Source organism: Malus sylvestris, chromosome 2 (genome assembly GCF_916048215.2).
Source record: "Malus sylvestris chromosome 2, drMalSylv7.2, whole genome shotgun sequence".
Lineage (NCBI taxonomy): Eukaryota > Viridiplantae > Streptophyta > Magnoliopsida > Rosales > Rosaceae > Malus > Malus sylvestris.
In genome coordinates this window covers 33,010,567-33,034,905 of record NC_062261.1, presented here as the reverse complement: position 1 = coordinate 33,034,905, position 24,339 = coordinate 33,010,567, and the positions used below count along the sequence as shown (strand labels likewise).

At 37.3% G+C, this 24,339-nt stretch overlaps 5 protein-coding genes across 20 annotated transcripts; 3 read left to right on the top strand and 2 right to left on the bottom strand.

Annotated features, from left to right (window-relative positions):
* Positions 1-1,330: 1,330 nt before the first annotated feature.
* On the top strand, positions 1,331-7,060 carry LOC126590283 (uncharacterized). 6 transcript variants are annotated; one of them, XM_050255787.1, is made up of 12 exons: positions 1,331-1,560; positions 2,261-2,315; positions 2,975-3,010; positions 3,104-3,148; positions 3,573-3,656; positions 4,188-4,253; positions 4,467-4,505; positions 4,942-5,041; positions 5,477-5,627; positions 5,983-6,104; positions 6,350-6,423; positions 6,679-7,060. In XM_050255787.1, exons 1-10 carry the CDS (start codon positions 1,370-1,372, stop codon positions 6,023-6,025), a joined length of 810 nt encoding a protein of 269 aa, XP_050111744.1. In that variant the 5' UTR covers positions 1,331-1,369; the 3' UTR covers positions 6,026-6,104; positions 6,350-6,423; positions 6,679-7,060. The 6 variants fall into 6 exon arrangements, with proteins under 6 accessions (XP_050111744.1, XP_050111738.1, XP_050111733.1 ...); XM_050255781.1 differs by having other exon boundaries at positions 6,350-6,449; positions 6,688-7,060; XM_050255776.1 differs by having other exon boundaries at positions 6,350-6,449.
* A 1,569-nt stretch (positions 7,061-8,629) lies between these two features.
* LOC126590258 (uncharacterized) lies at positions 8,630-11,789 on the top strand. Of its 3 annotated transcripts, none has more exons than XM_050255766.1 (4): positions 8,630-8,877; positions 9,110-9,161; positions 10,387-10,761; positions 10,848-11,789. In XM_050255766.1, exons 3-4 carry the CDS (start codon positions 10,396-10,398, stop codon positions 11,415-11,417), a joined length of 936 nt encoding a protein of 311 aa, XP_050111723.1. In that variant the 5' UTR covers positions 8,630-8,877; positions 9,110-9,161; positions 10,387-10,395; the 3' UTR covers positions 11,418-11,789. The 3 variants fall into 3 exon arrangements, with proteins under 3 accessions (XP_050111723.1, XP_050111719.1, XP_050111716.1); XM_050255762.1 differs by having other exon boundaries at positions 9,032-9,161; XM_050255759.1 differs by lacking the exon at positions 9,110-9,161.
* A 561-nt stretch (positions 11,790-12,350) lies between these two features.
* LOC126590274 (cytochrome c oxidase assembly protein COX11, mitochondrial-like) lies at positions 12,351-15,767 on the bottom strand. The gene is made up of 8 exons (XM_050255769.1): positions 15,727-15,767; positions 15,466-15,595; positions 14,865-15,201; positions 14,717-14,769; positions 14,296-14,368; positions 14,062-14,166; positions 12,801-12,881; positions 12,351-12,725 (listed from the first exon to the last, which is right to left on the bottom strand). The coding sequence occupies exons 2-8, from the start codon at positions 15,546-15,548 to the stop codon at positions 12,624-12,626; spliced, it is 834 nt and encodes a 277-aa protein (XP_050111726.1). The 5' UTR covers positions 15,549-15,595; positions 15,727-15,767; the 3' UTR covers positions 12,351-12,623.
* A 59-nt stretch (positions 15,768-15,826) lies between these two features.
* On the top strand, positions 15,827-20,340 carry LOC126590254 (uncharacterized). Its single transcript, XM_050255755.1, has 11 exons — positions 15,827-16,103; positions 16,224-16,253; positions 16,376-16,423; positions 17,204-17,323; positions 17,474-17,619; positions 17,701-17,848; positions 18,028-18,111; positions 19,126-19,241; positions 19,347-19,405; positions 19,654-19,744; positions 19,890-20,340. The coding sequence occupies exons 1-11, from the start codon at positions 16,001-16,003 to the stop codon at positions 20,115-20,117; spliced, it is 1,173 nt and encodes a 390-aa protein (XP_050111712.1). The 5' UTR covers positions 15,827-16,000; the 3' UTR covers positions 20,118-20,340.
* A 46-nt stretch (positions 20,341-20,386) lies between these two features.
* LOC126590311 (uncharacterized) lies at positions 20,387-24,273 on the bottom strand. Of its 9 annotated transcripts, none has more exons than XM_050255812.1 (6): positions 23,932-24,180; positions 23,788-23,853; positions 23,588-23,644; positions 22,549-22,613; positions 22,049-22,126; positions 20,387-21,758 (listed from the first exon to the last, which is right to left on the bottom strand). In XM_050255812.1, the coding sequence occupies exons 1-5, from the start codon at positions 24,001-24,003 to the stop codon at positions 22,105-22,107; spliced, it is 282 nt and encodes a 93-aa protein (XP_050111769.1). In that variant the 5' UTR covers positions 24,004-24,180; the 3' UTR covers positions 20,387-21,758; positions 22,049-22,104. The 9 variants fall into 9 exon arrangements, 8 of the variants coding, with proteins under 8 accessions (XP_050111769.1, XP_050111777.1, XP_050111767.1 ...); XM_050255820.1 differs by having other exon boundaries at positions 20,387-21,308; positions 23,932-24,179; XM_050255810.1 differs by having other exon boundaries at positions 20,387-21,761; positions 23,932-24,177.
* Positions 24,274-24,339: the final 66 nt, after the last annotated feature.

The window sequence follows — 24,339 nt, the reverse complement described above, 5'->3', positions numbered from 1 at the left end:
TCCAAAAGGATTCTCATATTGCCCATCTGACATCTTTAGCAACTAGACGGTATCCAAGAGCAACCAACCAACTCAAGCTAACCCACAGATAATATATCAAATGAAATGCAAGAACAAAATATAAAAGACACCAAGATTTTAACGAGGTTCCTCATCAGTCAGTATAACTGGAGTACGTCCTCGAAGCAATAGGAGCTCACCCAATAATCCATTATCAACCAAATGGGAGTTTACAAAGTGTTGGCAATCTCACAACCAAAAACCCCAATACACCCAATGATTCTAACTCTCCAAAGAAACAAATAGATAAGGAAATATAGTGAATAATTTCCCCTCTATACAAAGCTTAATGCTAATACACAAATGCAACTTTGATTGAGTGAATACTAACAAAGAAAGAAAATCACCTTTCTTTCTTCTCTTAAAAATTGGGGGCTGCGACACCTTTTTTTTCTCAGCTGCTGCTGCCAATTAAAAACCCTAAACGCCACCCTGTGGCTTTCACATGGGCGAAGAAAAAAGGTCTTTTAAATGGGCTGTTGGGCTTCCACGTAAAAGGCCACTCCAATTTGGCCTTATATTCAACAGTATGTAACGACACAGCGAGACGAAGATAGGGTCAGGCGGTCGAAGGAGAATCGTACAGAATGGGTGGAGGGGACAACGTTAAGGTGCCGCGGGGCGGGGCTGGGGGGGAAGCGACGGCGAAATCGTCCAATTAAGCCATTGATGGCGAAGTCTGGAGATTGAAGGGGTGAATCGAGATCGAATCGATTACCTGCAAAAAAAAAATTTATGGGTTGTTTTGTTTCAATTTTTTTTTGTTTCTGGGAAAAAAGGAGAAGAGTGGGGGAGTGGGATGAGTGGTCAAGGAGGGTGGGGGGATGTTGGCGCGGGTGGGATCTGGGTTTTTGGTTGTGAAGGAAGGAGGGAGGTGGAGGGGGAGATGGAAGGAGTGGGGGGAAGTGAGGGTGATTTAATTAATATTAATTAATTTTTTTAATTTGAATAGGTGAGGATGTGAGTCATGCCGTTGCCATTTCATCATTTAACAGTCAAATTTAACAGAAAATTTAATAGAAGTCTGACATTTCAATAAATTCAAAAGACGAGGTATGACATTGTAATATTTAAAAGATGAGATATGAGATTGTCATTCGATCCATAATTAAGGTAGTTTTGTGTAATTTTTCCTATAAAAAAATTCAAAAGTAAAATTATAAAAATAAATAAATGTGTTAATTTCTCTTTAAATAAACATTCATTAATCATATTACCACTAGGGAACACAAGTGTTATCTTTTATTAATTAATACGTCCCGCCCAAAGTTATCTACTCGTTTTTTCACAGTTGAAGCGAGCAGTGGATATGGCGAGCACGAGTGTGAGTGTAAACATCATACGGCCTTTGGCTTCTCCTGGCCTTCAAATCCCACCACCACCTCAGTGGCGGCGACCACACCGCCTCGGCCTTCGTTGCTTGTCCTGTGCAATTTCTATTGACAAAACCTTGGCGGAGATTGAGAATTCTGGTGTCATCGCCTGCCTTCGCGCCAACAGGTGACTCACTCTACCTCATAAACAAGATAATAACGTTAAAAATATCTCTACAACTAGTTTCAAATTACTGCATAAACTCCAAACAAGTATGATTTTCCATAAAGATCGAAATAACTAAGGCTTCTGATACGGTTTTGACGGGATATTCTCCCTAGTTTCCCCAGAGAAGTTAATCATTTCGATCACAGCACAGCCTGTGTTGCTATGTAGTTTTATTCATGCTCAATTGGGTCTCATATGGGATTTTTAAAAGTGTGGAGTGATTTAAACACTAGCAAATCTAATCGGATTATAAATTTTCGGCAATCCAAACAAGGCAACCTTCCTCCGAAACTGCAGCATATGACTTCTTTGCACTGGAAAGACTAAGAAACAAATAGGGGCGGCTCTTTTTAATGTGTATTATATAGTACCAAGAGTCAAATATTTGTGAGGTTTAGGGGGCGCAGCTGACGTTTTAGCTTGTGATTCGCTTGTTTTTGAGTTTATGTTATGCTTCTTGCGCACGGAAACCTGCTACTAGATTTACCATGCAACCTTTCCTGCTTGTTCTGCATTGTGTTTGAATGATATTTCTTATTTATCTGAAAGGATAATAGTATTCGATTTGACTTCTTTTGGTTTACTTTTTCTCTAGTCGAAAAGGAGTGAATTTTATAACAGGTTTTCGGACTTACTCTTTGTTTTTCGCCTTTTGTAGTGCAGAACTGGCAATTGAAGCTGCTAGTGCTGCATTTCTTGGTGGAATTTCAGTTGTGAGTTCTCTGTTCGTAACTTTTCTATTTTTGCCTTAAATTTCATAAATGAAGTTGAGTTTCCGTCCAAGATCTTCTCCTAATAGCTGACTTAATGTTTTAGTCTATGAGTTAGAGTTATAATATTCTCATATTTGTGTAGTAATTGAATCAGTTGCATCAGTTTCAAATGTCTGAAAGATATTACTAGCTCACAGTGGAATATCTGCCAAGTACTTGTATCAGGTGGTTAAAGCTCCCTGGTGTGGGTATTTTAAATTCTTTACAATCCTTCAAGCCTTGCATTTAGGGAACTATTGCCAACTTCATATGGTCGGAAGAAATACCTGTCGTATTACCCTTTTTTCACCAGTGTTACGGCTCTCATATAGTAATAACGATAGTTTTCTTATTCTGCATAAATATGCTTTTGTTAGATAATGGTTGTTTTCTTATGCTAGGGAGATAAAGCATTTTCTATCAAGCCCCGCTTCTCTTTCCTTTGCTAACATGACATTAAGCATGACATTTACCGAAAAAGCACCAAGGGAGCGCAACACCCTTCTACAAAAAATGTCTGCTGCATGTTTGCATTGTTTATAAGACTACAGTATAGTTATTTTTTTTTATATAACCACCAATGATGGGTTGCTGATAGTTTATTATCTTTTCAAATGCAGCTGGAGATTGTGATGTCGACCCCAGGTGTCTTTGAGGTTGTTTAAAGTTTTGAACTTTCTTTTTTCATTATTAAAATGGTCACTTAGCTCTGGTGCTCATGCCTTTTTTTTTTCACCCTTCCTGCACAGGTTCTACAGCAGCTAGTACTTGACCATCCTACAAGATTCCTGGGGGTAATCATCTTCTTCCTCCTCGATATCTTGACATTTCATTTTCAATTTCTTGTGCGCTCTAGGTCATGGTGTTTGACACAATAAATCACCAAAACGTTAAAAACAAAATTACGCACTTATTCCCTTGTCTGCATTATCTAACACAAATATTGGTTCATGTGGGTGAGTCTGAGTCATACATTATCCTTTTCTTGGATGTTATCTGAAATGTGACTTGTGTAGCATATATGTTCTAGATGGGAAATTTGGATTTTAACCCTTGATAGCTTCTCTTTCTAAATTCCAATCACATCTTCTGATAAGCATTCGGAATGCAAATTCTGTATTTTTCTAGAAATGACAAGATCAAATTGTATCCCATAATAGAAACTGTGATTGGAACCATCATAAATTAGTTTCTCTGAAGTTGCCAAGGGGCCTGCAGGTAGGAACTGTACTAAATGTTGACGATGCCAAAAGGGCAATGCTAGCAGGAGCTAACTTCCTTATGAGTCCTGCTATGGTGAAGGTAAGCATTTAGAAATTTCTGTACGCTTTTTCTTTACTTAAATATTGAACTTCATAGGTATTAACCACAAAGTGTATCTCTCAACTTCTCTTATCTTCATCTAATCTAACTTTTAATTTGGAGTGAGGGTAACCGTACCCATAACAATGAAGAACCTTTTATCTTCACATTAGAGCTTATCTACTAAGTTCTTGGAAATAAATGTTCCACATTGGATTCTTAACAAGCCTTGCAAGGGCTTATAGGATGTTGTCTCATAGATGTACATAGGAGTAACTTATTGTTTTGTGAGACTACCAACTTATCTTTGTAGACATGTCCATTCCTTTTGGCATAGCATACATATACTGATATACTTGGCCAAGAAAAGCCTCCTTCACTTTTCTCTGTTCTTCTCCAATCACTCTGCTTTCCTTATCATCGTCTCATGTAACTTGTAACTATTTCCATTTGTTATCAGTTATATCCCATGTTCATGTCTTCAAATATCTATCTCATATTGCTTTTATTAACTCAAAAAATTTGCATCAGGATATTGTGGACGATTTAAGGTATAGTGAAGTTTTATACATACCTGGTGTTATGACCCCAACAGAGGTAAAACCATTTCTTATACTTAAAACTGCAACTCCCTTCAATCTCTGAAGCTTCATGGATTTACAGTTGAACCTGTTTGACCTATTTTAATTTTTAAAATCTCTACTCTTGTAGTTATACCGGAAAATCTAAATGCATTTTACATATCATGGTATTGTGATGGACATTGCAAAAGACTGATCAACTTTTCCTTAACCAATTTGCTACTTGCAGATATTGTCTGCATATAACACTGGTGCCAAGATTGTCAAGGTAATTCTTTGCATTCATCTTTCTCACATGGAAGTTGCATCACGACAGACATCTTTATCATAGACTATCGGTTTGGAGTCCTACTCGGACAAAAACTAGGAATATGAGAACCAAATATTAGTGAATAATCATTATAAAACATGGTATCAAGACTCAGCGAAAAAGATGTCCACCAACATTCTGGTACAACTTTGATAAAAAAACAAAACCAAATTAAACATCCGAGGTCATAAGTCAATTATAAGCGTCTTCTAGTAGCTTCACTGAGCTTAGTGAATGAAATGTTTCCTTTCAGTTGAAAAATGAATTATAGAGTGTAGTGAACTTTCCATGGCTAATTGTGTATTGCACTGTCCCATAAAGTTCAATTTCTTATGCATGCTTGTTCAGCTCTGCACAAGACTTGTGGAATCAACTGTCTTATATTGGTGAGCAGGTATATCCTGTTTCTGCATTAGGTGGCACACAATACATATCAGCCATTAAAAAGCCTTTTCCTCACATCTCAATGGTTGCTTCTCAAGGCATAAAGATAGGTTGGTAATTTGACTCTCCTGTTTCTTTTAAAGCCTCAGTGCAGCCATCACGTCCTGTTAGGACTCGGAAAATCTTTAGTTTATGTCATGTGAAAGAAACATAAGGTCCTAGCAGCTATCTGATCAATGAAAATTCAGTAGTTCCAGCACTCTGGCTGGTAGCTTTTTTCTTTTATGTGAAAAGCATACGTTCCTAGGAGGTGACAAGAAGGCCTTTCATCATGTTAGCTGTTTTTTGGGTATACGTTAGTTAAAACTTATAACTTAAAAGAGATCGAAATCTTTCAGGATTATATTGAGCTAAATTTAGTTCCAGTTGTGAAATTATTACTCATATTTCAGGTGTTGTTCAACATCCTCCGGAAGTAAATGATTGGATTTGAGCAAGGACACCTGACTTACTATTCTGATACTTTGTTCTTCTGATTGATACAGATGCAGTTGGGGAGTATATTGCTGAGGGAGCATCATCAGTTGTTTTATCAGATGCCATATTTGATAAAGAGGCCATGGATCGAAAAAATTTCAACAGAATATATCAACTTGCGAAGGCCGCAGCTTTGCATGGAAAAGAAGCTGTAGACCGGTTAGATTCTGTACTCTGTTTCATAGTCATTATGTCAACCCTTTAATCATTCTCATTTTAATCCTGTTATATGTATTTGACATATGAATGGTCCTCTTTTTCAACTTATCAAAATCCCTAGTTATCTAATCTAACTTTCCTACCAGATCACAGAGCTTCATTTTGCTCATGCTTTTATCCTTTATTCTCATGTTACATCGATCTTTAGATTATGGTCCAACATTTAATTGAATATAAAGGAAAGAATTAAGGGGCCGGACATCTATACAGGAGTCAGCAGTATACAACAAATGATCTATATATCTCCGGATTTCACTATTTTTATTGGCCTCCAACTGCTTGTATTGTCACGCAGGAAGAAAAAGCTCATGCTTAAGCGTTCGCAGTTGGTGTTCTAAACAGCTTATTCCACAACAAACGAAGCGTGAAAAATGTTTTGACTATGCTGCACATGTACTAGCATACTGGTAAAGTCAGGTAGTCAAGTTTCTCTTGTTTTCCCTTTCCTTTTTATACACTGGCTTCCATGCAACATATTATGTACCCTCGAATTGATAAAAAGTCGAGTCAGCATGTACTTTCCGGTTCCATAGTAATCATGTATTTGAAGTATTTCGCTCACTACCTAGGACGTTTAAAGCATCGTGAACCTTTGCATGCATTCATTAGTACTGACATTATAACTGTTAATCCAATATTCTCTTCACTTGATTCTCGCTCAGTCTGCCGGGAAACTGAAAAGAGTTGAGATCAAAGGCAGGCATGTTCCATTTGTATAGCTTAGAGGAAGAAGAAAGTGAGCCCCGTGCAATCCCTTATTTGGTCAGTTCTTTTTATTCTTAACATAAGGATTCGACGTGATCATGGAGTGCCGGCTGTCGACTACCTGACGCCCTCCCCCTCCTCCTTTATCCGGGCTTGGGACCGGCCATGTAAGACATAGGCGGAGTTTCCTTTTTATTCTTAACGAGGAAAATAAAATTGCCGTGAATCTATTTGCTCTTTTGTAATTGATATTAGTTAATATTGCTGCATTGCTCCTCTTTGGCAGGATGAACAGTTTGTTGTTGAAATGCTTTAAAGTTTAAAGTTTCAAACCAGGAATGAGAAACCAGTACTTGGCCACCTCAGAATCATTTGACAAGGAAGAAAATTGAAAGTAAGTTTGTTTCGACGGTCTAGTAATTTACAAGTCTTGGTGCATTCGAGGCAGGCTTAGAATCGCATGGTATCACCAGTACACAAAATGAGGTATAGGAGTATGGTTCCTAGTTCTATAAAAGAGAATTTTGTTGTTCCGGAAATTTGATCAAGGCCATTCATAACTGTTTGATTAAAGTTTGACGGGGAAACTGCCGTAGACTGTACAGAAGTTGGTTCAAAGGATTTGTTAGTAATTTAAAAGAGAAGTGATTTTCACACGCTTTTTTTTATCCCTACTCACTCATCGGCTTTGACACCGGCTCCTTTTTCTTTTGGTGTGTTCATTCGGGATGGCTTTGACACCGGCTCCTTTTTCTTTTGGTGAGTTCATTCGGGGTGGTGTCCAAAGAGTTCACATTCGAAACACTAACATTTTGATCTTGAGAGATTCAAGATCTATGGAGCGCTCCGCCAACTCCTCCCCACCAAATAGCCATTAATTTTCAGTTACACAAGTTTTTTCATACTTCATTTTACCCCATTTTCATAAAAAAAAATTCAGTTTGCTATGCATCTTGCATTCTCATCTATTCATCTTGGGGAAGAAAATGGTCTAACTTTTAAGAACACCTAATTGCAAAAGGACTACTGAATAACTGTTTTGATAAACTCTTTGAAAAACATTTATGATAAGGGTGATCTCAAGCCAACAAGGCTTCCTTCTTTGCGAGGGTCAGTGAATGTCTATCGTACGCAATCTTATTTTTGCTTTGCAAAAAGACTGTTTCCACGACTTGAACTCATGACTTCTCAGTCACAAAGGAGCAACTTATGTGTTGCGCTAAGGCTTGCCCTCTCAAAAACATATAGGATGCAGAATCCAATTCTTTAGAAATGTCCTACAACACAAGTTTATTGTGAAAATATTAATTTACTACCGTCTTGGGTTTATTAAATCTAATGAACTTACGAAAAATTTACCTACAACTCGAGTTTCTTAAATCTAATGAATCTAATTTGCATTAGGCTTATTGAAATTTTTGGACCTACAACACATGCTTATTAAACATACCCCAATATATGAATATACTCGAGATTTTCACATAAAACAGAGTTTCAAATGCTCTGGTAATTGCTCGGAATAGAGGCCTTCAAAATATTTGCGCGGAGGGAGATTCTAAATAGGTCATTAATGTAGTTGAAGGGAGATTCAAAATACCATGGAGAATCCGATCTATCATTATGGACATTAGAAGCTTGATGTCTTCCTTCCAAAACATTACGTGGGGTCACTACTTTCGGGAGGACAATTTTCTTGCAGATGTCACTCATGTAGAAATGGGTAGCTCCAATTCTTATTTTTGGGATTGCACTATTCCTATTTATGTTGTCCCTGCTATAAAGTTTTTTTTTTTAACAAACGATATTATTTGCATTAAGAGAGAGAGAGGATGTGTTTAGTCTCATAATGGGCTAACAATAATATGGTTCAAACTCACCTTTAACAATAATCAAACTTAAGATCTCTTCGCTTAAGTACTGGTTGTATCCGTAGTTTTTTCTTTAATGCGTTTATATTTCTCATGAAAAATATCATTATGACTTTAACTAAATCCTTCCTGTATAGAAATGGGTAGCTCCAATTCTTATTTTTAGGGTTGCATTATTCCTATTTATGTCGTCCCTGCTCTAGAGTTTAATCTTGTAGATACTGGTTGTATTCGTAGTTTTTTTCTTTAACCCATTTATATTTGGGAACTTCCTCGTGAAAAATATCGTTATGACTTTAACTAAATCCTTCCTGTATACGTGGCACTTCATGATAAGTCCTTCCTGCAAATCTACAAACTCTTACGTAAGCGTTTGGCTTTCGAGAAAGTGTCACCACTCGGGAAAAATTTTCCCAACTTTTCTCGAGAAAAAAAAAACGAAAATTACAAACAGAAAACCCTAATTTCCCAAATGAAGTGTGGTGGCGGTCCTCATTCCTCATCCTAACGCCGTCTCTGCATCTCCCGGCGATAAGATGCAGTGGGAATTGGCAATCTGACCGGCGAGAGAGCTCCACCACTTCAGAGACCGCTACTTCCTCTCTCCATTGACCTGGGTATCTCTCCCTTTCTCTCTCTATATGTATAGATGTATATTTGTATATATGCATACAGTATATTACTGTGTGCGAGTGTATAATATAGCTTGTTATTCCAATTGCTTGCTGTTAGGAGCTTGTTTAGGTAATATGCAAATTTTCATATGAATAGGTAATGAATTTTTCCCTGTGAAAAGATTGAAGTCACCACCAATCTATATGAATATGCACTTCACCTTCGTTTTCGCAGAATGGAAACAGGCAATTGTGACCTATTTTGAGTTACAACATGCAATTCTCCTGTAAGGAAATCAAACTCTTACTTGCTTTTCTCAATGTAGTCTGTGTAATTTGAAGAATTTGTTACTTTATACTGAACGTAGACGAAAGACTAGGACTTTGTAAAATGTAGTTGATTATTTAGGTCTCCCCATCCCCTTTCTTCTTTTCATTGACCAGAGTGTTTTTTTTTTTTTTTTTTTGGTGGGAGGCTAGAGATATCTGTACATTTACAATTCTTTTGTCCCCTGACCTCCGTTTTCTCTGTGATCTCAAGAAGTATAATACATATGGGATTGTATTCTGACAAATAGAAAGAAGAACTGAAATCTCTTTAAGGGTTGTTTATCATCATTCTTCAGTTCCAAAAAAGTGCATTCTTTCTCTTTTATTTTGTCTTTGGTAGTAAATACTCGGTTTCTGTGGTACAGGATGTTAGATGAAGTTTACCGTTGCATATGAGTTCCTATGAGATGTTAGATGAAGTTTACCATTGTGTGTGAATCCCTGGGACACTTCCACATTTGTTAATTGGCCCCTATCATTTTATTTTTTTATTTTTTTCCTTTGATGTCGAGTGAAAGTATCATTACCTGTGAGATTAATCTAATAGGAGTATGGGTAGGAGCAGTAAGTAGTAGTTATCATCATTATATGCTGAGCGTAATTTTATTATTTGTCGTATGATTTCATATCTCATTAATAAATACACTTTCAATAGTAGGAGATATATGTGATTTAGAAGTAAAAGTTTGATTCATAGCACAATTATTTCCCAATATAATGGATTAGGGAACATAGTTCAGTATCATTTCCGGTCTCCTACATGGAATTGTTAATTCGTACGTGGATTTTTAGTGGTTAGAGTTATCAAAATCTAGAGTCAATTTGCTGATCATATAACCCTTTGACTGACCATCATGACCTCTGGCAGACGTGTGATTGAAAATCTTACATATTTTGGTCGTTTTCTTGTGAATTAAATATATATTATAGTTGTTATATCTTATACTAGGGCCATCATGATGGCCTGTTCGGGAGATTATAAAGGTGGGTGAAAAACTGCAAGTAGTAGTTGATCTTGAAAACCAATATGCATTGTTTTTCTTTCTTTCCTGTGTTGATACGCTTGAGTTCCTCAGGATTTCATATAATTACTTACCACCAGCAAGTTTATGTTCACCGTATTTTTTTCATATAGTACCATACTAGTTATTGGTTTATTTATTTGTTATCAATTTCTTTTAGGAGTTAGAGATGGATCACTACGACCTGCATAGACAGAGAAGGGATTTGAAGCACAAAGGAAGAAATGTTGGAAGAAATGTTGTATGGTCACTTGCAATGGATAAGTGTTTAATTGATTGCCTTGCTATTCAAGCTAGACATGGAAACAAAATTGACAAGAGCTTTAATGAACATGCTTACACTGCTGCTTGTATTGCTGTGAACTCTCGTTTCAACTTGAATTTAAACAATCAAAAAGTCATTAATCGTCTTAAGACCATAAAGAAGAGGTATAAGGCAATGAAGGATATCCTGAGTCAAGATGGGTTCAGGTGGAATCCCACTACAAAGATGATTGAGTGTGACAATGAAGAACTTTGGAAGAGATACATTGCAGTGAGTGGATTTCTTCTTTATTCTTTCATTTTTCATGCTTCTATTTATTGTATGCATATTGGTGATATTGTTAATTCCATAAATAGGCACATCCTGATGCAAAAGGGTTTCGAGGAAAGCCAATAGAGATGTATGATGAACTCAAAATTGTTTGTGGAAACTATCAAGTCCCTAGTCGCTGGGCTAAGATGAAAGATGGAGGCCATCCAAGTGAGATGAAGAATTTTGAAGATGATTCTGCCTCATTTCTTTCTCCAAGCTCAGATGACCTAAGTGAGACAGACGGAACCGAGTCATATAGTGGACCAGAAGAAGAATTTACCAAGTTGCCAGATGGTAGTCAAGACCCCCCTCTGATCCAGCCACTTAGACAACTTCCAAAACGCCCTCGTGGCTCAGAAGCCGTTCAGGATGCACTGATGACTGTGGCATCAAGCATTCGTTGCTTGGCTGATGCAATGGAGCAAAGCAAATACTCTATTGATGCCTCTCAACTACTACAGGCTGTGATGGAGATTGATGGTTTGGAAGAGGCTAAACAGATGTATGCATTTGAGTATTTGAATGCTGACCCTGTCAAAGCTCGAGCTTTCATGACATACGATGCTCGGATGAGAAAAATATACTTGTTCAGACAGTTCTGGTGGTGGAAGTAACTGTCAATCCCAATTTTAGGGTCCTTAGGGTGTATAGTTCTCAAGCTTACAAGAAGACTTGCGTTTGTCGGGTTTCCAGAGGCGCATGTACAGATACAAGATATCTGCAGGTTCAGTATCATATATTGTTTGCAAGAGTCATTTTCACTTTGTTTGCTGCATCTTTTGAAAGTTAAAAGACTGCAGTCACCGTTTATCTGATGTTTCTTGTAAACCCAAAATAGCGGTTGTAGTTTTTCCCTTACGCAGCTCTGCCGTGTGTTCATTGCGTCCGCCAATACCGTCTCCTCCCCTCTCTAAAATCTGTATGTTTTTCACTTGCATTTTGTTGATTTGGGTGGTGAAGTGAGAAATGCTAGTTGTATTTGTTAATCTTTGTTCGTGTTGAACACTAATTTTATCTTCTGGGACGGAAGAGTTTGGGAAATGCTGTACTATACCACTTATGCTAATGCAAAAATAGGGCAAGCGAGGGCATTCCTCCTCCTCCTCATCGACGGATGGCCGTCATTGCCACCAAAGGCAATGCCATTTCTACGGCAAGTCCGGATTAGAGAGGTTAATATCAGTCATCGCTCCTCCAAAGTCGCGCATTCGAAAGATCCTTTTTACAAGGGAGACGAGACGAGACATCTCTTCATCAAGAGTTACAAGGATGGCACATTGTACAAGCAATACTTGTTAGATCGGGCCTCAGGTATCCCCCTTTCTAGGGGACCTTACAAGCAATACTTGGGGAGGCGGGAATCGGATTAGGGACCTCGACTGCAGGTGTATGCTGTCGTGCAAATGTACCGACTTAAAGAGAACGAACAGGTATTAGTGGTAGCTATTCTCTGTATTCGACCTAAATATAACGCACAAATAGCTCATAAAACTAACAATATATTTGAAATGTGAGAAGAAACAAATGAATGTATAATCACTGTAGGGTATGTAAACCAAGACCTCTTCCTTTAAATCTTTTCATCCAAATAAAACCCTGTCCTCGGTTGGTCGATGTCATGAAATTTCATGTAATAAATTGAAATCTGCTGAGGAAACATGATCTGCATTTAAATATGGAAAAGAATACACCAAATACTGATATATAATGATCTTTTTTGCCCTATTTTTCCTCAACATTTCAAGTTTGATCGTTTCTATAACTTTATGCGAATCACGTTCGCGGTTATTGAAGTGGCAGACGGCAGACTGAGACCGTCTTTATTCCTCTGAAACCTTGAAAAATGTATAGGACAAAATTATGTTATTGATACCATCCATTCTCGGATCTGTTTCAAACTCAGGGTCGATATAAAAGAACACCTGCAAAATGTAACGTGTCTTTCAGTACAGCAATTTTGCTTCTAAGCAATTAGTATTTTAAAGCACACTACTTACAGGCATGTCAATCTGCTCCCCTGGAAGAAGCCGCTGCTCCTCGAAGCAAAAGCACTGTATTTTATTGAAGTAAACTGCAGCCTGGGAAAAGGAAACATTACATTATCAGAACCCAGACATTCTAATGTGAAGTGCATGAAACTCATAGAAGCAGGCTTTTAAGTTGTCAGATCGGAAAGGTTATTGAAAAATGTAATACCAAAACAATAGGCATGATTTTGGAACCGAAATAAAGTGAATATATATTTACACTAGACGACTCCTAAATCACTTTATACCAGCAAATATGCCACAATCTTATACAAACTTATAACCAAGCTGATGGGCTGCTAAGATGGGGTTTCTCGGGAATCAAACAAATACAACTGATATTACTGTAAGCATTAACAATCCCGAAAAGAAATTCCGGCAAAGCGTAGAGAAATCACCCTTGAGCACATCCCAACAATCTTGGAAAACTGTCATATGAAAACCATCTGGACCAGGTTCTCACTAGCCCCTACCAAAATCAAGCGCAACCCAACTAATTTCTTCCTCATGATTTCATAAGCTGTATATACGATGGAAACTGGCACAAACCCATGATCCCTTGGCTCGTCATAAGTGCAAATGATTTCATGAGATATTTCCCATGACTAGTCATTTTCCCCACACAAATCTGCTTTCAATTCTAAGGCCACATTGACACATATTATCACTTGATACTGCAACAATTTGTCAAGGCATCTTTCAAATGTTTCGTTAGGCTGGCATTGATTTCATAGTGTTTCTATTTGTTCCTTCACTATCCTCAGACCACTCTCTATGTCAAGAAATTACATCAATATAATAAACTATCTTCTGAAAGCCAAGAAAATGGAAACTTTCAATGCATTGTATAGATCTATCTCAAGCTCATCCAAAAAAACCATTTTGTGTTACCACCTGTCTCTGGTTGCAAACTGTTGTAATTTTCAGGAAATCGTAAAACGACAGCATAGTTCAACCTTCAGGTACCCTCTTATGACAGCATATTTCGACAGCTTAATTACCTCGAAGGTGCCATCTAAATTTAGTAAAGAAGCATAGAACATCAAACCTCTCAAGATAATCAACATCAGAAGTAAAAATAAGTGAACAATTCATTTCCATGAGATCTAGATAATCAAGGTTTACAGAACCCAATAAGAATAATAAATTGTGACACTGTTCATACTAGAGTCTAGAAATCCAATTCAAACAAACATGACAAGGCACTAAAAGATAGATTATCAAGCGGTACCTTCATAGGGGTAACATTATATGTGGAGACACCAACTATTGGAGTTGAACTTCGATTTTCAGCAGTATAGAAAGCAAGTGCACTTTCTCCAGGTCTGACCCTTACCTTCCAGAAATAAAGCAAGAAGGTTATGGTAAAGCACCAAAATTGTAGAGAGAGGCTTTTCGTTGAAAAAATGTTATGAAGATTAATTATGCATATACGAACAAATAAATATATTGTGAAAGGAAAAACCTCTCTTTGTGTAGGAATAAACTTCCATTGCATTCCATCAGCCACATCAGCATTGAACTGCACCACAATCTCCCTGCAAAAGGATGTCATATAGAAATCTAAATGCTGGCAAATTTATTCAACATAAGTCACAAAATTACACATCTTTGAGAACAACATCGTTCCGAAGATGAATCCACCAATTAAATTCCGACTCATGATTCTAGAATAAGAAACAAAGGTTTTCATAATTATTTTTTTGAAAGTGAGTGAAACTCGTGTGTAATTGGGATAGGGGTAGTAACCGAAAGAATTCATTTATGAATACTTTAGGCTTTGCAGGAGGGGGGAAAGCAACAATAAAGTGAAACTTAAGGATTTACTAATTTCGTAAACATAAGAAGAGGACAAAGCTCGGTTACTTTAGAAGCAGAACGCGGACCTATTTGTGACTGTGCCATCCTTAGCATGCCGAGCAATCTTCTGTTCAACACTCTAAAGAAAGCAAAGGTGCAAACCACTGTTAAATCAAACAAATTCGGAATGAAAGAAACCAATATTACAGTCCCAAAAATCAAAAAGAATCAGACCTCACGGCGTTGGATAGTGCCTCCATACCCTGTAGCTTGGCAGAATCTTCTATAGAGAGGCACAGCTGCATAACTGGCTGCCACCATTGCAAAAACCAAACCCGTCAAGTAGTAAAGCATCTTGCGCGATTTTCGTTGCGTGGCAGCCAGAGAAGAATAGGGTCTCTGGATCCTTCTCAACAGAGACTGAGAATTAAATGGTAAGAGTTGACTACCACACTTGTCGAACGAGCTTAACTCAAAGCGACGCCACATATTCTTACCACCATGGCTGAAATGCCTCTGATATGCACTAATGCTACTTCCACCTCCATTGAAATTACAATTGGGTATGCATCTGGATCATCAAATCAATGAAACAACAAAAGATTCAAACTTGATACATGGCATTCACACAAGTTATCTTCTCCAACTGCAATTTTAATCCCGGAAGCAATTCCCGCACATTTTTTTTTCCCGGATTCTGCATATTGCTATTTAATCCTTGCCATTTAATTGAATAATCCAATCGAGACTCAAGGGACAGAAACAAACAGGGTCGTGCGGAACGAGAAAAATGGTGTAAGGAAATCATGTCCTTTTAAGCAATGGAGGTATTTACCTGGAGTGGAGAGTGAAAAGGCGGGAGCTGTTGAGGTAAGGTGAGAGGGGGAGAGCTCTCTTACAAACCCTAGACCATGACATGGTTGAAGAGAGCGAATTTCAATTGATATTCACCACTGGCAGCATCTCTGCAACCAAACAGACAGTAAGAAGACGATGACTCTGCAAAACCCTAATTTTGAAATTGGAGTTTTGCTTCAGCTCGCAGCAAAAATCGGAACAAAAAAACAATTGAAAAAATCGAAGAAAAATGGCAGACCTGAAAATTGCCCAGAACCAGAACCGCCATTGAAATAGAAAGTTAATAAAAAGGAAATATTTTACACGTGTCGGGATATAACTGGTGTTTGGAAAGAAAGAATACAGACCTTGAACATTCACTTCCAACCTCCAACTCTCTCTCTCCGTCTCTTGCTGCGCCCCCGCCGCCGCACCCCAGACGTGCCAACCCCACCAACCACCTCCGCCGTGCTATTTTCTAGAAGAGTTCAAGCCTTATTTAGCTTCTCTTTGGCAGTGTGTTAGAGACGAAGATGAACAATCCAGCTCATGATTTTCATGAAGAAGAAGATGACCAGGGGGACATATTTCTTGATGAAGATGACATAATCCGCGAATCCGCTGTTGATGACGAAGGTCCTCATCCATCTCTCTATATATATATATATTTGTGTAAATGTATGTAATACATATGTATTAATATATTTTGTGTAAGGAATACATGTAAAAATTTTGTTAATTTGTGGTGGATTGCAGATCTTCCTGATGCGGATGATCAAAGTGTTGGTATGCTTACTTCTCTAGAACCGATGTTGTCTCCGACACTAATGATTTTTGTTTTGTTTTTCCTCGTGAGTTAATTCCATTGATTTGGTATGGTATGTATGAATGTTTTATGGTGGTTTCAGATGAGCCTGATGACGATGACTCCGTGCACACGTTTACTGGCCATACGGGTAAGTGGCTCAGTTGTTGTGCTTCTTTCTGCATTTCAGCTGCTGTAGACATTATGGGTGTGTTTGAAAGTGCTTTTCAGTTGACTGGAAACACTTTTGATGAAAGTGCTTCTGGGACCATTCTTTAGTAAAAATGCAAGTGAATCCTGGAAAAGCACTTGAAGTGCTTTATGCAAGAAGCACATAACTGGTGCTTCTTTCAAAAAGCACTTCGAGTGAAACTCAACCGCAATAGAGGCAAATAGTTAGAGCATTAGGCAGAAATGTTTTATGTTTTTGCATTTTTATTAACTTTCTAATGTGGAGGGATGTCAGAATCTTATATTGAAGGGATTTTCTTTAGGTGATTGTTGTAGACATCACTGAGATGAGATGCAAGGGTTAACATTTAGTTCACTGTCTAGTCGCATGGATTTTGGAACTGTAGATTATTCTGCCCCCCGATGGAGTTATTGACAGTTGCTTTCTTGTGCTAGGAATAGGAGATAAAATATATATGATATGTTACTGTTTATTTTATCTGCACATGGGTTGGTTAGGAAATAAATGTTGAGAATGAATTTCACATTGATGAGAGGAGGGACGTTGCATGTGCTTAAAGTAGTTGAGCTACTCCCCATTTTGCCTATTGGTTTTATGCTGGAACCTCAACTTCTTCAATAAAATCTGTATTAGCTTTGGCTTTAGCTTGATGCTTTTCCGCTTAGCTCGGGCAATTCTATTTCTTGGATTACTTGAAGGTTTAGGGTGTCAACTATTTTCCTTTCCTTTCTGGGACAGGTGAGCTTTACACAGCTGTCTGCAGCCCAACAGATCCTACTTTTGTTGCAACCGGTGGTGGAGATGACAGAGGGTTTCTTTGGAGAATTGGAGTAGGAGATTTTGCTTTTGAGCTCCAAGGTAGGTGTACGAGAGAATTCTGCATACTTTACGTCCTCTTGTGGTTTTGGCTGAACCCAATTTTATATTAGAAACCTAGCTCAAAAGTACCAAACTATGTACTCATTGGATCTTATGCCCAAGTTTAACTTCATCTACGCTACTCTGCAGGTCATAAGGATTCTGTTTCTAGTTTATCATTTAGTACTGATGGGAAGTTGCTTGCATCCGGAAGCTTAGATGGAACTATTCAAATTTGGGATGTAGCGTACGGAGTTGGAAAAAGAACTCTTGAAGGTCCTGGAGGGGGCATTGAGGTAAAAAATTTAGGCTCTATTTCTTACTGTGAATATACTTTACTTTATTAGAAATTTAATATGAGCTCTGTGATTTCTCAGTGGGTCAGGTGGCATCCTAGGGGGCATCTGGTTCTGGCTGGTTCAGAGGACTGCACTGTGTGGATGTGGAATGCTGACAGTGGGTCCTATCTTAATATGTTTTCAGGCCATGGTAGCAACGTGAGCTGTGGTGATTTTACCCCTGATGGTAACTATTCTTCATCTTTGTACTTCTATCTGTTTGCTTCTCTCTCACTCCCTTACTATTTTTTTTTTTTTGTAACCTGTTATCTTGCATTTAATTATTTAACTGATTCATAAAGCATTTTGATGTTTTTCTTAATTGTCGCCGATTTATGTTTTCATGTCTTTTGCTGCGTGCTTAAGGTAAAACAATATGCACTGGTTCTGCTGATGCAACTTTGAGGGTATGGAATCCAAAAAGTGGCGAAAACATTCATGTCATTCAAGGTATCTGTTCAAGCTGTCTTATAACTTTCCTATGTTGTTCCGCTGACAAGTTAGTTGAAGTTTTGGAGCAAAAGACAATATAGAAAAAGGAAAACTAATGAAAAAGGCTTGAAAACTTTGAGTTTTAATGATAAGGACAAAATAAAGGGTAAAGTGAATAGTACCAGGATTGACTTTTTAGTGTAAAAATGTGGTTTTTCGTTAAAATGAACAGTACCGGGTGCTTTTCGTTAAAGTTCCCTATATAAAAAGGTAGCATGAAACCTTGATTGCTTTAACTTGTGAAAACACCAAGGAAGATATGAATATGCTTGATCTTTTTGCTTACTCTACCTGTGACCATTTGATGTTGCAATGTTTTGACTCCATTAAGAAGCTACCGGTTCAGAACCATAATATGACAGAGCAGAGAACCCCTATACCAAACATTGATAAGGATGATGCTCAGATGTTTAGTTGTCATATATCCGAGAAGAATGACATTGGCATTCAATATCTGAAATTTCAACCAATATACACAATACATTGGCGGAAATTTGAGTTTTTATGAGGTGTCAATACAGAAAATTGGGCTGAAGCTTTGTCTTTTCATCCTTTCACCGAATTTGATTACCTACGATGAATTTCTTTTAATTTATATTTTCATCTTCGTTTCGATCAGTTAACTTACCTAAAGTACCCTTTTCTATCATGGTGCTAGTATCTATCATTCCTTATGTATCATGAGTTAATTCCTCTGCATCTGGGCATGCTAGTCCTGAGTTTTCAGCTTTTTTGCCTAGACTCTGCAGACTAAATCTGTCATCTTCTACTGGTCTCAATATCTCCTTTTTTTTCTGATGCTAGTGAGTTGTACCATGTTTATCTTGCTAAAAGTTGGTAAGGTTAACAGGAAGTGAAGACTGAACTGATGTTGTTTCTGATATCCAGCAGTTTTTGTCTATTTGAAACTTGTGGCAAAAACGGTATTTGCTTGTCCTCTTATTGAAAACTTTGACTTTTTCTGTCTTCTAGGTCACCCGTACCATACTGCTGGATTAACATGTTTGGCAATAAGCTCTGATTCAACTCTAGCTTATACTGGTGCTGAAGATGGTTCTATCCGTATCGTCAACATAACTACCGGAAAGGTATGTTGTAATTTTGTTACACTACGATTCCTAGTTGGTTAGTTCCTTGGTTTCACATCTAGAATTATCAGGCTTTTAATAGAATTCCTTTTTCCCCATCAACAGGTTGTTAATTCCCTGGCTTCACATTCAGATTCTGTCGAATGCATTGGGCTTGCACCAAGGTACATCCCAGCCTCTTGGACATTCAGATTGAACTGTAATTAATTATGATAGACTGCTGCAATTTTGGATTGATAAAAAGCTATTACGTGTTGACTTCTCACCTCCATCGTTTCCTGCCTTCATCCTAAATACGAGAGCATGTACAAGGAAACTTTGTGTTGTATATATCTTTGCAATTGCAATCAATGTGACTCTAAAGCATGTAGTAATCTTTCACTATACTCATAAATTAAATTGGGTATGGCAGCTCCCCTTGGGCCGCAACAGGAGGTATGGATAAGAAGCTTGTTATCTGGGACTTGCCTTCTTCATCGGCCCGTGCTACATGTGAACATGAGGTCTGTTGGAGTTTCTTCTTGTATAATGTGTACCTTTTCGGTTCTAACATTCCGAGTTGTTACGAGCATGTTTGCTTCCAGCCAGTATCATTGTAGATTTTAAATTGCTGCAACTGTCTAATGGAAAAATCTTATTTGTTGGCAGGATGGAGTGACATGCTTGACATGGCTTGGTCAATCAAATTACCTAGCAACAGGTTGTGGGGATGGAAAGGTTCGAGTCTGGGACAGTCGCTCTGGGGATTGTGTTAGAACCTTCAGCGGCCACACCGAAACCATTCAGTCTCTTTCCGTTTCTGCCAACCAAGAGTTTCTTGTTTCAGTATCTACTGACGGAACTGCCCGAGTTTTTGAGATTGCAGAATATAAGTGAGCAAAATATCCTACATAGTTTTGTAACAAGTACGGTCTTAGAGTTGTGCATTACTTACTTAGAGAGTCTAGGCACCCAATCTTAATCTTCCCAATGCCTAGTGATTTATCGAGGTGGTGGCTAACCGTATAGTGCCTAGGCGGGGATTTTTAGAACAGTAGTTTTAGCCGTTCGATTCAATTTCAACAACTTCTAGATATTCTATTTTCATCTTAGATATTCACTAGTAATATGCCCGCGCGATACTGCGGGACTTGAATACATCAGCCTTAACTACATGAAAAAGACACATTTAACCTGAAAAACATTCAACATAATCATGAACAAACAAAAAGGATAAACAACACAGAGTCTACTGTTGCTGCCTCAGCAGCATCTTGAACGGGTAGAATACCAATTAACCCCTTCTGTTCCTGCTGCCATAACTCATGCTCTACCAATTTGACCAATTTTATCAATTCGATAATCCACCAGTTAGAAAAACCCAACTTACAAACCGCATAACGATCAATTACCTAGAAAAAGGAAAAAGGAAAGTTGGCATTTGAAATTAACTCTGGTCAAATTGAAGAATAAAATATGCAAAATTTTTGCAGTAAAAAGTAATAACGTATGATCCTTCAATGTTTCACCCATAAAATTCCAAATCTATCAATGTTTCACCATATAATTCCAAATCTATAAACACAAAAACGCAGAACAAAGTAAAATTACTTATAAAACCGTGTGCGTGGGAAGCATTTTTATCAAACAGGTAGTGGGCACTAAGCATTCAATTTGACATAATCGAGCTCATCTACACTTGTTTATCCATTGAACAAAAGAGACACTATGAATGTAAATGTTGTTTTTAAACTCAAATCGGACGCGTAAAAGTACTCTTAACATGGTTCGTAAATTTTATTTCATCAAGTGATTTCAAAATTCAACAAATTGAATAAATCAAAACACATAAGAAATATGAAAAATTACATTTAGAAGAACTGGAAGACAAATTTACATTTTTGGGTTTTTTTTTTTTTTTTTTTTTTTTTGGTACCCTCCACCACCCACACAAACACAAACACACACACCAGGTTTCGAACCTGGGACCTAGAAGGAATAATACCATCCCAGAAAACTCGTGCATCCTGTCAACGAAGCTTTGCTGGCTCTCTATTTTTCTCACCTGCAATTAAGAGTCTAGACCCCCTAATTTATCAATAAACAAATAAACATTGTTAAAAACCCAAAATTACCCAATTGGAATAATGATAACAATTGGACAAAGCAGAAGAAACCGTAGAGAATCAACAGTTCAGAGTCCACAACCTGATACTTTTACCGAGTTCATACAGCTAAAGGAGCAATACAATTACTAAATTGTAAAGAAAAATCTTCAAAAAATAGCATCTAATAGCACATCAGATAGTAAACTTGGAATTAACTACAGATTCTACAAGACAGCATTTAAGATAGATGTGTAAACAATATGGAATCAAATCTCCACCTAAATGGGTTGTTGGAGAACCTGCAATCCTTGAAAATTGTTGTAATTCAAATCCAAGTAATTAAGATGATTCAAATGGAGCAAAAAGGATTTATCTTACCACCCAACCAAGTATTACTGTTGTTGAAATTCCAATCATAGAGGTGGAAATCCTACTGAAAATTGGGATTAGTGAGGCGAAGTTGAAGGATCTTGATATGTCAAACGACAATTTAAATAAAGATATATCCGTTATGTTTGAGAGTTTGTCTATTTGTAGTTCGGAGAGAATAAAGTCATTATCGTTGGGGTTTAATAATCTTTCAAGCCATTTTACAGGACTCTTCCCAGTTCAATATCAAGTCTCATCCCAGTTTAACAGGACTCTTCCAGAAAGTATTGGTCAACTTAAATTGCTAATTAAATTAGATATATCTCATAATTCAATGAAAATTAAACATACCAGGTGAGCAATACCAGACATTCCTGCCTTCAAGCAACTGGATATTGTCTCCATGTTCAACTAAACCTCCACAGAAAACTGCAAAAAAAAATGATGAGAATCATTTAGAAACGGGGAAAAACCGATATTAATAAATAAAAAAGAAGTCGGAGAAAAAATAGAGAGAAAACACTTCCTTTTGCAGAGCCATCCTCTTGATTTACATAGCTAAAAGGTAGCGTTTAATGACAATTAAACACGCATTTAGTTCCTCCATGTTTTTTACATAATCTCTTTTTATATTTGCAAATATAACTTTCAAAACCGAAACTCTCTCTAATTTCACACAAAAATGTAAATTTGCACAGTAATTACTACAATTTGAAGCAAAATTCAAGTTACCCAATACTCCAATTCAACAATTAACAAAAAAAACCAATATTCACAACGAAGAAAACAAAACACAAACAAATGAAACCCAAAATAAAGAATCTACACTTTGTAGAGAAAGATAACTTTACCTCCCTCCATGCACAGTAATTGAAATTCCAGATAATGGGTTTGTTGGGTGGTGGCGGTGATTTTGCTGCAAGAGAAAGTTGGAGAAAATGGACAAAAATGTTAGTAAAATGAAGAACAAAAACCATTAATCAGACAACCCAAATTCAGTTTTCCATTTAGCATTTTTCCAAAAGAAGACAATCAATTGCTGACACATGTAAAAAATCAGAGTTTGAAAACTAAAAATCAAGCAAGTTGAGGAGCAGAAGCAGGTGACTGTGGACGATACAGAAGTTTTTTAGAGAAGATCAAAATATATAATCTAGAAAAACAAATAAAGCAGCCAATCCAAAGTTAAATAAACAGAAAGAAAAAAGGGGAGAAAAAGACAACCTGAATTCAAAATGTTCCACATGCTGTATTCAAATTGATTACAAAACGATTACATATCTGAAATTGATATCAACTCACCTAAACACTTCATTTTCTATATTCTATTGGGTTTACTTTTTTTTTTCTTTTTTTTTTTTCATTTTTACCATACCAATCTGTGCATTTTTCTGTCAGTATGCCTTAACTTTTGAGTCACTATATACACCTACTATATAACCCCCCCCCCCCCGCTCTCTCTCTAGCTATCCTTTTAAATAGCTTTATCATAAACCCATGCTCACTTTCACCCAACAACAAAAGAAACAGAGGAGAAAGGAAGACACCACATTTAATTAATTCATGATTCTGTCTAATTAGCTTTGATTGAACTGGAAAGCATCAAAAGAAGGTCATACATTATCAGCAGATGTTCATGCAGTGCAGCTGAGTTCTTCAAATCATTAAAAACATCCTACTTTATTTCAATTGAAAACTAAATCAAATCAAATAATCCAAAAGCACACAGAAAACCCACAAAATTAGAAAGGCAAAATTTAAACACAACCCCCAAACTTACAAAAGCAAAATTTAAACACAATATTCATCCCTAAATTGAAAACCACCCATCCAAAAAAATAAATTAGATGCACTAACAAAGCTAAAAAATATGGCCAATATCAAACTCACCTTGATGCCCAGTGGATCTGGAACCATGGTTGGAGAAGAAGAGAGAATGAAGCTGCCCTAAAGGTCACCGAGCATCAGGTTCTGAGTGGGAGGTGAAATAAATAAATAAATAAAGGAAATTTCAATCTATTTGTAAATCCAAAATCATAAAACCCCATATTTGAGCAAAACAAAACCCCCAAGATACTCGAAAAACTTACAGGATTGACGATTTCCTGAAAACCAAGCTTTTCTAGGTTAAAAATTTCTTCCCGAAGGCAACAGATCTAACATAGTTGGAAAGAAAATTCGATCACGAATTGGAAAAGAAAAAAGAAAAAACTGAGAGTGAGAGAGAGACGAACCTTCATACGGATGCTAGCGATCCGGAGCCCGAGAAATCTGTGGAAGCAAATGGAAGAGCCCTGATTTTCCATTTTTCTTCCGTTCTAGGATGAGAGAAACGGAAGAGATGGAGTTGTGGCCGCTAGGGTTTGAGAAGGACAGAAACAGGAAGAGTGAGAGATGAGGGAGAGAGTCGGGAGAGGGGGGGGGGAAGAAAAGGCAGTGGTAATTTTGTAAATAAAGTGAAATTCGACTCAAACCTACGGACACAATTACCCTCTTAACTTTTAATAATTACTCTCCAACCCAGACACAGATTTGGTGGCTGTGATGTAAATAAGGCAAAATCAAGGGGGAAAATTTTGACTGTAGCTAAGCTACAGTCAAATCCCTCCTCAATTTTAGAATAGATAATTTCATATCCTTCA